General features: G+C 37.9%; 1 protein-coding gene across 1 annotated transcript in view; it reads left to right on the top strand.

The window, feature by feature from the left end:
• Positions 1–10,197, top strand: part of EPRS1 (glutamyl-prolyl-tRNA synthetase 1) — a 62,853-nt gene extending 52,656 nt beyond the window's left edge. The window contains exons 29-32 of the mRNA XM_037497659.2: positions 1,015–1,175; positions 3,145–3,223; positions 9,648–9,712; positions 9,810–10,197. Coding sequence (XP_037353556.1) covers positions 1,015–1,175; positions 3,145–3,223; positions 9,648–9,712; positions 9,810–9,960 — 456 coding nt within the window. The 3' untranslated portion in view covers positions 9,961–10,197. The remainder of the gene's footprint in view (positions 1–1,014; positions 1,176–3,144; positions 3,224–9,647; positions 9,713–9,809) is intronic.
• The last annotated feature ends 649 nt before the right edge of the window (positions 10,198–10,846 follow it).

Here is a 10,846-nt window from a genome sequence, read left to right on the forward strand (position 1 = left end):
GAGCTTCGTATTTACTGCTGGTGTTCTCATCGCTTTGGATCTGTCACTGCTTCCAAATCTTCTCAGTAGATGGAGCTGTGAATATGTGTATGCACACATGCACACTTACACTTCGTATCTATTTTGATATGGACTTGATAACTGAGATCACATTAATTCCTTCCATTTCAGTCAAAACCACAGGAACTGTTAGAGTGTTCTCCCATTCCATCTGTAACTCCCCTCTCTGAAAGCCAGCTCCAGTTATGTTTAATATATTTATTTATCTGATCAGTCCTCTCATGTGCACCCAATCTCTCATTGGCTTGGCAGCTACTCCCACCCTGCCGCACCCTTACTTCCTGGGCTTTGTCCCCTAAGACCAGACTTACCTCACCTAGAGACCCTCCCCCACCCTGGCTTGGTCTCCCTGTTTGTACACCTGCTCCCCACTCCATGCAGGATCTGGTGCTCCTGGGCTTAGTTGTCATATCTTTTTAGCTTCCTTTATGTCCTGTTTTGTGAGAGAAGTTGGGAAGCTGATCTGGACGGGGACCTCAAGGGCAGCAGATTTTTCTCATTAGGTTTATGCTGTCTTACTAGACTAGATTTCTATAGTATCTTAGGAATATTACCTTTTTTTAATTTGCTATACCTTTGCTTTCTTCATTTTTTTAGAGATTTATTTATGCATGCAAGAACTGGAGTGCAGGCCAGAGGTGCAGGGGGGTCACCAGAGACAGAGTGGGGAGCAGAACAGGTGGATCTACTGAAATACATTGCTGAGGGGAGCAGCAGGCGAGACAGGAGAGGTCTGCTGCGCCATGTGGGTCACCTCCCTGGCCAGGGATTGAACTCTCACAATAGTGGCTGGTGATAGCTTGTAGCGCTGAGACTTTAACCCCTCCACCACCAGGGAAGCAGGCCCCTGCTTTCTTCATTTTTATGATTTATAATGATAAAGCCCCAGGGTAAATCTATATGTTCAATTGAAGACATGCATGTATTGTTTTTACTGCCTTGTTGGTTTTCTAGGGAGTTCCGATTAGACTTGAAGTTGGGCCACGCGATATGAAGACCTGTCAGTTTGTAGCTGTCAGACGAGATACTGGGGAGAAGTTGACAGTTGCTGAACATGAGGCTGAGACTAAACTTCAAGCTCTTTTGGAAGACATCCACGTTAGCCTTTTCACAAGGTGAGCACTTTAGAATTGTCTGTGTCTCTCATTTGCAGATCTTATTCAGTCTTTCAGAACTAGACCAAAGAACACATGCATTATTCATTTGTCTCTGAAGGCCTTCAGTAATCCTTGCACTGGAGGGAGTGAACTCATGTTAGCCTCGATTTTGATGTTTGCATCTGTGTCTTTTGGTGATTTCTCTTGCTTTCCCTGAAGTGGGAGTGATAGTACATACATCTCTTGAGAGGTTACCCAATAGAAATGCATTTGAAGCTCAGCTAGAACACACCGCAGGTAATATTGTCAGAGAGGAAAGCTATGGCTGCCTTTCAAATAATGCATTTAGCACAGTAGTCCTTTTCCAGGGAATCTCTTGAGTCACCTGGGAGCTTTGGCAGTAGCAGCTTACCTGAGCCTCATCTGGAGATTCTGATTCACTGGTTTTGAGATAGGCTCTGTTGTTGGGATTAACATTTTCTCTCATTGATTTAGATATACACCTATTTGGAAATCACTGCTTTTGCTGACTAAAGGGCAGTTCTTTTGGTTGACATTTTTATTCAATAAATTTGTTGATGTAAGTTGCATGAAGGTGCTTTTTTTCTCTGTGAGAAATTATCAGTAAAATTATTTTCATTATGAAAAAGGAAAAAGAAGCCTTATAAGCATTTTTATTTTTGTTTGAATTGCCCTCTTGTAAAGGCTACTTATACTTTTTTAGCTCTTATGTTCTGTGGTAACAGAAATATTAGATTATATGTGGTAGATGCTTAGTAAATATTTTCCAGGTGAATTTATTGACAGAGGTGATAACTTTATGGGAGAAATTATTAAGCTGCCTCCTTGCTCTCATCCAAGTTCTCCATTCCTTTTCAGATATAAGGCACTTACTAAATAAGTCTGTAACTTGCATTTTAGCATTGTTTCTAAATTATTGTTCTACTAAGGCATACATACATACTCATTGTAGAAAAGGCATGAAATAGTAAAAAATAAAAAGAAAAAATAAAATTGCCTATAATCTCACTTTCCTGATATAATTAATAAAAGATTTTGTGTTTCCTTCTCGCTTTTTTGTGAGCAGGTGAATATGAGTATCTATAATTGAGACCAATCTGTATATGTGAAGTCAGATTGTAAATTTTCACTTAACATGAGTTTGTCTTACCATTGAATTTTGATTTTTTTTTTTTATTTTCTACATTGCACTGTTTATATAGGTTCTTTTTTTTTTTTTTTTTTTATTAAGGAAAAAGAAAAGTAGGTTGGGCTAATGCTACTTTCATGTTTTGTTGTTTTTTTTTTTTTTAAAGTTCAATTATACTGGCTGGTGCTAAGAGTTTTGTACAAAGAGACTACCCAATCGTTAACAGAAGAAGGGGAAATGGATGTGGTGTGGTGGACAGCTAAGGCTAGCAGGTCCACGTGTCTCACCCCTGAGATTCATAAAAGTAGTTGCCACCCAGGAGTGGTCCTTTTGGTAATGTGTGACTTTGAATATAGAAGAGAAAAATACAGCATATAAAGGACTTAATTACGTAGTACATAATTATGTGCAGATAATGTATTTTTTTTCTTTTCAAAATATGATCCTAATCCTATGTGGTGGTCCAATATTGTGGAAGGGACTGTCCAATATTCCTATATTGTAGAAGGAAAAACTCAAGACATTGGGGGTTTTAAAAAATAACCCAAACTAGGTAGTAACTGGTATAGCCAGGAGTAGAATGTGGGTCAGTAGAGATTGAATGGCAGTGATGGAAAGAATTATTGTGAAACATGTTGTAAACAATTTCATGTTTACAATAATGCAGTGCTGAGTTAACTCATATATTTACTGAATATCACTGCTAGTGACAAAGATTCAAATTAGTTCTCCCTTCCGGATTATTGTTCTTTTATTAAATTATGACTATCCTAGGTTTTTTTTTAAAAATTTTGTCATATTGGGAAAAAATATTCTTTTCTAATTATCTTTTAATAGAGCTTCTGAAGATCTTAAGACTCATATGGTTGTGGCAAATACAATGGAAGAGTTTCAGAAGGCATTGGATTCTGGAAAGGTAAGAAAAATTTTTAATATGAAAATATTTCAGAAAATGTATTTGAAAACTCACTGAACTTACGCCTGATATAATCCCCATTTGAAGGCCAGTCACACAAAAGGATTCTGTATTTCCAGGATTTTGCTGTTTGTCTTGGGCTTTTTTTGAAGCATCACAGCATGCTACCATTTTTCTTTTTTTTTTTTTTTTTTATTTTTATTTTTTAAAAAAAAATTATTTTTTAAAAGCTTTGTCTTTTTACAGCTTTTTTTTTTTTTTTAAAGATTTATTTATTTATACAAGCACTGGGTACAGTTAGAAGTGCAGGAAGGTGAGAGAATTCATTCACCAGAGCCAGAGCGGAGAGCGAAACAGGCAGACTGATGAGGTACACTGCTGAGGGGAGCAGCGGGTGACAGGAGAGGTCTGTGCGCCATGTGGGACCCTCACCGGTGGCCAGGGTTGAACCAGCGCTGCAGACGCTGCGGGCAGCTTTGCAACCCAGTGCTCAACCACTGCACCACTGGGGAGGCCCATGCTACCATTTTTAGATAACGCCATCAGCTGATTATGTAGAAACTTCTTTTCATGTTTGATATGCTGGCTGACCAGCATTTTTCTGCATGAAAACTGTGTCATTATTGAAAGTTTTAATTTTTTTTCAGCTTGATATAAGTTCTTAAAGATAGAATGTTCTAGCTTTAGAAATGTAAGGCCCAGAGTCCTAAAATGAGGTTTCACGTCCATTTCTTTCCATTCCCTGACCTTGTATAATTCATATCTTGGCTAATTGAATTTTTTTTTTTGTTTTTGTTTTTTTTAAAGATTTATTTATTTATGCATCCAAGAGCTGGGTTACAGGCCAGAGATGGGAGGGGTGAGAGGATTCACCACAGAGTGGGAACAGAACAGGCAGACTGACTGAAATACACTGCTGAGGGGAGCAGCAGACGAGACAGGAGAGGTCTGCTGTGCCATGTGGGTAGCTCCGTGGCTGGCTGGGGATCGAACTCGTGCTGCAGAGACTGGGGATTGCTTCATAGTGCGGTGCTTAACCCCTTGTGCCACCAGGGAGGCCCCCTAATTGAATGTTTTGACTAATTAGGGAAAAGTATTGCTCACTTCTGAGGATGGATTTCAGGAGTGGTTACCACTGGGTCCTTGAGGCTACACAGTTTTTTAATTAAGTAGTCAGTGACTAAGATTTTATTCAGCTTTGTGTTGTGTGTATACAGTTATTCCTAGCTGAAAACTGATTTTCATAAAGAAGAGGCCCTGATTGGAAAGATTATTAATTGTTGGAATAAATTATTATTAATAATGAATAATTATTAGTATTTTTGGTTTACAAAGTGGATGTACAACCAGTCCTGTGTCCCCATGTTGTAAGTGAGAAGAGTAGGGAAGTGTCTGAGTCACCCTGAACTACCAGAAGTGGAACTGAGTCAAGAATGCAGCTTTCTCTTCTCACTGGTTTAATGCACTTGCCACTATCTTTTTATTTTTTTTAAATTCACGTTGAGAGTGTAAGGCAAAGTTTTGATTGTTTGTGGTCATAACTTAATATTTTTCTTACTGCCTGAGCTGAGAAAATGCTTGTTTCTCTGACTCTCAGTTTACTAATCAGTACACAATACAAAATCTCAAAGCCCCCCAAGATCTGTGTTCTTCAGGACTTAGCTTTCTAGTCTTGGTTTATTGCTTTTGCATTTTTCCACCTTTCTGGTTTCATAATCTGTCGCCAGACTCCAACTGTGTACTTGTAACAGAAGGCTAGAGGGTAGATGACCTCCTGGTGCGGTGCTTTTTTTCCCCCACTTATTTATGATTATTTTATTTTTGTTCCATTAATTATTAAAGTATTTCCTTTATTATAGAAATATGGTAGTCACTTCTATAGTACATCTGCTAAAGCCATTGTGTAACAGTTAATAAATCAATAAAGTAACTGTCAGTTATCCATTGCTTTTTCAGAGAAATGAATCCCAGCTGGTCTTAGTGGAATCTTATCTTTTATTTGATATTAGATATGCTACTGGAGAGATTTCAACCTCTGTTCTAGAGTAGCATATAGGATTTTAGTTGTATGTCCAAAGAACACATAGAAACCAAAACAAATTTTATTTCTTGGATTCAGTAGTCACTTCCATCCGCCATCTCACCTCATGCGGTCAGTTTGAATGTGTTGCCTGACCACCAAGTAACGTTTGAGGAGATTGTAAATAAAATTGTATTTACTGGGAAGGGGAAGCAGAAAGGGATCTTTGGAACTTGACTGTAGGTGAAAGTTTAATTTTCTACTCTTCCCTGTTGATGTAAATGAGAAAAATTGTATCTAATTTATAGACCTTGATTTTAGTAAATTTTTCTGAGGGGATGATTTATTTATTTATTAGCTAAAGATTTATTTATTTATGCATATAAGAGCTGGGGTACAGGCTAGAGATGCCGGGGGTGAGAGGATTCATCAGAGTCAGAGTGGGGTACAGAACTGGCAGACTGACTGAAATATACTGCTGAGGGGAGCAGTGGGCAAGACAGGAGAGGTCTGCTGCACCATATGTGGGTAGCTCCCTGGCCTGTGATCGAACTCAGACCATTGTGGTGATAGCACTGAGACTTAACCCCTAGGCTACCAGGGAGGTCCCCAAGGGGATGATCTTAATTAAATGAAAAATAATTACTTTTATATAATACATGCTTTTTATATTTTCTGGTTTTGACATGTATTACTAATCTTTTATAGATGACTGATTTTTGATCATCACTCATTTTCTACTAAAGAATTTAAGAATTTAAGATATTATATAAAGATACTACATGTTGTCAAAGATTGTGTTTTAAAAATACAGATATAGATGAATGAGAAATAAAAAATTAAACCTTTCCAGAAATGGCCTAAAATGCACACTATCCTTTCATATAATGAATTACATCTGTAAATATCAGAAATTTCAGGTCTTAACCATCTAAATTTTACTTTCAACTAGAAAGAATTAAAAATTTTTTAATAAAATTATATTTGCGCAAATACATTCAGTAACAACTTTACTTCATTTTGTTCCTATGCTTCCAACATCAAAATTTAAAAAATTATTTTAAAAATATATTCCTTTTCAGGCCTAATAATTTTATCTCAGAGAAAAAGAAAATAAGACTATTTACTTTGAAATTTGTCAGTTATAAAAAATCTAGCTGTAACTTTTGGGAGTTAATAAAAGTAGCATTTGCTGGAAACCAGATTTGAATTTATTACCCAAAGGTATTCTTTGTAATTTTTATGGTTTTTTAAGTGAGACAGTGATTAAAGTTTTTGCTCCATTTTGTCTGTTGTAATGAATTTTAAACAGTATTTTTATGAATGTACTTTTTTTTCATGTTTGTAAGCATGCTAATGATTTATCAAGTTTCCTTAGAGGTCAGCAGATGTGTTATTTCAGCTCCTATAGCTGTAGGCTTGGTTTTTTGTTTTAGTTTTCTTTTTTTTTTTTTTAATAATAAATTTTATTTTTATATTCCCCATACAATTGCAACCCCCCCATTCTGACCCCAATCCCTCCCCTCCCCGCCCCCCACCTCCCAAAAAGTGTCTCTGGTTCATAGTTTTTTGTTGATTTTGATTTTCACTTTCTTATAGTTATTCATTTTCCTGGTCCCTTATTTAAGTTTTCTAGATTCCTGCTATGAGTGAGACCATCCGGTATTTTTCTTTTTCTTTCTGGCTTATTTCGCTGAGCATGATCCCTTCCAGCTCCATCCATGTTACTGCAAATTGCATGTGTTTGTCTTTTTTGAATGCTGAGTAATATTCCATGGTATATATGTACCACATCTTCTTGATCCAGTCATCTATTTTTGGGCATTTGGGCTGTTTCCATAGCTTAGCTATTGTAAATTGTGCTGCTATAAACATAGGGGTGCAGGTGTTCTTTGGAATTGATGTTTCTGTGTCCTTTGGGTAAATACCTAGGAGTGGAATTGCTGGATCATATGGAACCTCTATGTTTAGTAGGTCCAGAAATCTCCACACAGCTTTCCATAGTGGTTGGACCAGTTTGCACTCCCACCAACAGTGCAGGAGAGTTCCTTTTTCTCCACACCCTCGCCAACATTTGTTGTTGCTAGTTTTTTTAATATGTGCCATTCTCACTGGTGTCAGATGGTATCTCATGGTAGTTTTGATTTGCATTTCCCTGATTACAAGTGATGTTGAACATTTTTTCATATGCCTGTTGGCCATTTGCATTTCCTCTTCAGAGAAGTTTCTTTTTAGCTCTTCTGCCCATTTTTTGACTGGATTATTTTCTTTGTTGTTGTTGAGTCTCATCAGCTCTTTGCAGATTTTTGTGATTAGTCCTTTATCATTAGTGTTGTGTGCAAAAATGTTCTCCCAGTTGGTGGGGTTTCTCTTTGTTTTGGTTATTGTCTCTTTTGCTGTGCAGAAGCTCTTTAATTTGATGTAGTCCCAGCTGTTTATCTTTGCCTTCACTATCACTGCTTTGGGTGATGTGTCTGTAAAGATGTCTTTGATGTGCAAATTACGTAGTGTTTCACCTATATTTCCTTCTATGTATTTTATGGTTTCAGGTCTTATGTCTAGTTCTTTAATCCATTTTGAGTTGATTTTTGTGTATGGTGTGAGGTAGGGGTCAAGCTTCATTCTTTTGCATGTAGCGGCCCAGTTTTCCCAGCACCATTTATTGAACAAACTTTCTTTGCTCCAATGCATAGTCTTTGCTCCTTTGTCAAAGATTAGCTGACCATAAATCTGTGGGTTTATTTCTGGATTTTCTATTCGATTCCAGTGGTCTGTATGTCTTTTCTTGTTCCAGTACCTTGCAGTTTTGATGATTATGGCTTTGTAGTATAGTTTGAAGTCTGGGAGTGTGATGCCTCCATTCCCTTCTTTTTTTTTTTTTCAGGAGAGCTTTGGCTATTCAGGTTTTTTTGTGATTCCATATGAATTTCATCAATAATTGTTCTATTTCTTTGAAGAATGACATTGAAATTTTGATTGGAATAGCATTGAATCTGTATATTGCTTTTGGTAGGATGGCCATTTTAATAATGTTTATTCTTCCAATCCATGAGCAGGGGATGTCTTTCCATTTCTTTGTGTCTTCTTCTATTTCTTTTAACAGTGTTTTAAGTTTTCTTTGTATAGGTCCTTTACCTCTTTTGTTACATTTATTCCCAAATATTTGATTTTTTTTGTTTCGATAATAAAAGGGATGGTTTTTTTTTTATTTTTGTTTTAGTTTTCATTTCAAACACTTTATTTTTACCATCCCCTCCTTCCCTCCATCCACCCACTGCCACCCCCTAGGATTTGCCCAGACATTTTTATTGTCTTTTAAGGCCAACTATCACTCTGGGGAATTAGGCTAACGCATCTTGCTCAATGAGCATGAGAGGAAGATAACTAACCCCCCTCACCCCGATACCATTCACCTGAGGAATTTCTCAGTTTTGTGTAATTTTCTAATCTCTACTTTCACTTTACTTCTTAGAGAAGCTTTTAAAACAGGCCTAACCAAACAAATCCTGAGTGCAGGGCAGGGTTTACAGGAGGGAGTCTTTTTGAACAAGGCATGTGTGTGCCTGGAAATAGTTGGTGAGGAAGCTGGGCAACTCTCAAGCTGCTTTTAAAATAGCATTTCTAATGCAAGGGGATTATCCACCTCCTTGATCTTCCCACCACTATCCTTGATCTCCAGGATTTTTTTTTTACCAGACTATTCCTTATTATTGCAGACAAACTTTATTTTGAAATAGATATGCCATAAAAAACTCAGGATTCACACTTGGGAGAAATCTTAATTCTTGCCTGCTGCAACTTTCACATTTTACAAAAGAAAACTCAGACTGTCAAACAGGTAGCAAACTTCAAATTCAGATCAAATCTCAGGTCTCTTGATGCTGCCCATTACTGTGTGCTCTGTGAAAGAAAAATGGAGACATTATTTTGGCAAATGACTTGACTTTCCAAGACTCTTAGACTTTGGAAATGACTCACTTACCTATAAACATGTTAAAAACAGTGTGACATAAAGTGAGGGCTACTGATGTAGTTACTGTTACCAACCCCTTAAAAATCGGTTTTCTGTTAGGCCTCTGTCCTGTTAGCTTTTTAGCTGGGAAGAGCAGCTCAGGGAGGAGACTTAGGTCTGCTCCCCCTTTGTTCCTTCTCTTCAGGTACCTTTTGGTAGCCAGTTATTTGGATATTTTCGTGTATTACCAGAGTGTCTTTGTTATCTCCTGCTGTTTTGTGGTGTGTGGGTTTTGAGTAGTAGAAAAACATTCTTTTCTTTTCTCTTGGAAAGTTCCTAGCAGCTTTGCAAAGGGCTGGGTGACATATCCATTTTGCTTGTATGTTCAGGGGGGAATTCAGATTTTCCCTTTATAGATAGGAGTGATAAATACTAAACGTTTTCCTTCTCAGATCGTGCAGATTCCATTTTGTGGGGAGATTGACTGTGAAGACTGGATCAAAAAGACCACTGCCAGGTGAGTGTGATAAGATAAAATGTGTCAGCCTTACCATGAAGAAGGGGAGAAATACACAGCATAAATGAATGGAATTCTTGTTTGATTTTAATTTCAGGGATCAAGATCTTGAACCTGGTGCTCCATCCATGGGAGCAAAAAGCCTCTGCATCCCCTTCAAACCACTCCGTGAGCTGCAGCCTGGAGCCAGGTGCGTCTGTGGCAAGAACGCAGCCAAGTACTACACCTTGTTTGGTCGTAGTTACTGAGGGAGACATTGAGACCCCATCGCCATCCCAAATAACTTTTTAAAAAAAATGATACTAATGTCTTCCCAAATACAGACAGTTTTATGATTTTTTTAAAATAGTAGCTGTAAAAGGAGGTCACACAAGACAAACACCTATTCTTATGCTTAAATTAACAGTGGGGAAAAGAATTTTTCTGTGAACAACCCTGGTAATAAATCATGAACTAACACTGTTTTGTATATTCATTTGTCATTTAAAATACCTGAATTAGTGCCACAGGAAGGAAATTCCTGTGAGGAGATGAAGATAACCTCAGCAACTGTTCTGTCTCATAAGTACCTCTCATTTGTACACTTGGCTCACCAATTATTCTGATTGCATATGTCCAACCTCTTCCTTTCCTTAACTCCAGAAATGTACCCCCCAAAATTTTTCCCTTGAGTTTCTCTCTCCCTCTCATCACCACTGCCTCCTTTGGGGTTGTTAAGATACAAGTCATGGTTTCTGAGTGGGCAAACAGCCCTCCTAACATCTTCTTATTTACCCCCACCCTCCACCTCCTGGCCCACCACACCAGTTTACACTGGGTCCATTATGCCACATCCTACCAAAGCTGACTTCTTCATTTCCTGCCTTCTCAAATCTGCTGCTGAAAAGACTTCTCTTTTTACCAAAATTACTCCTATGACTTATCCTCCTGCTTCTCTGCCCCTCACTCCTTTTCTGAGACACATTTCTCTCCTGGCATTTCTCCACATGCCTGCTCTTAGGCATTGGGGTGCCAGCGTCCCTACTGAGTCTCTGCTCACGCTAACTAATCAGCCTTATCTAATCCCAATGGCATTAGTGGGATGAGAACACCAATATTTTTATCTCTGCTTTCTCGACCCATGTCACCTGCAAG

The sequence above is a fragment of the Talpa occidentalis genome, unplaced genomic scaffold (assembly GCF_014898055.3).
Source record: "Talpa occidentalis isolate TD23 unplaced genomic scaffold, MPIMG_talOcc4v2.1 talOcc4.8, whole genome shotgun sequence".
NCBI classification, from domain to species: Eukaryota; Metazoa; Chordata; class Mammalia; order Eulipotyphla; family Talpidae; genus Talpa; species Talpa occidentalis.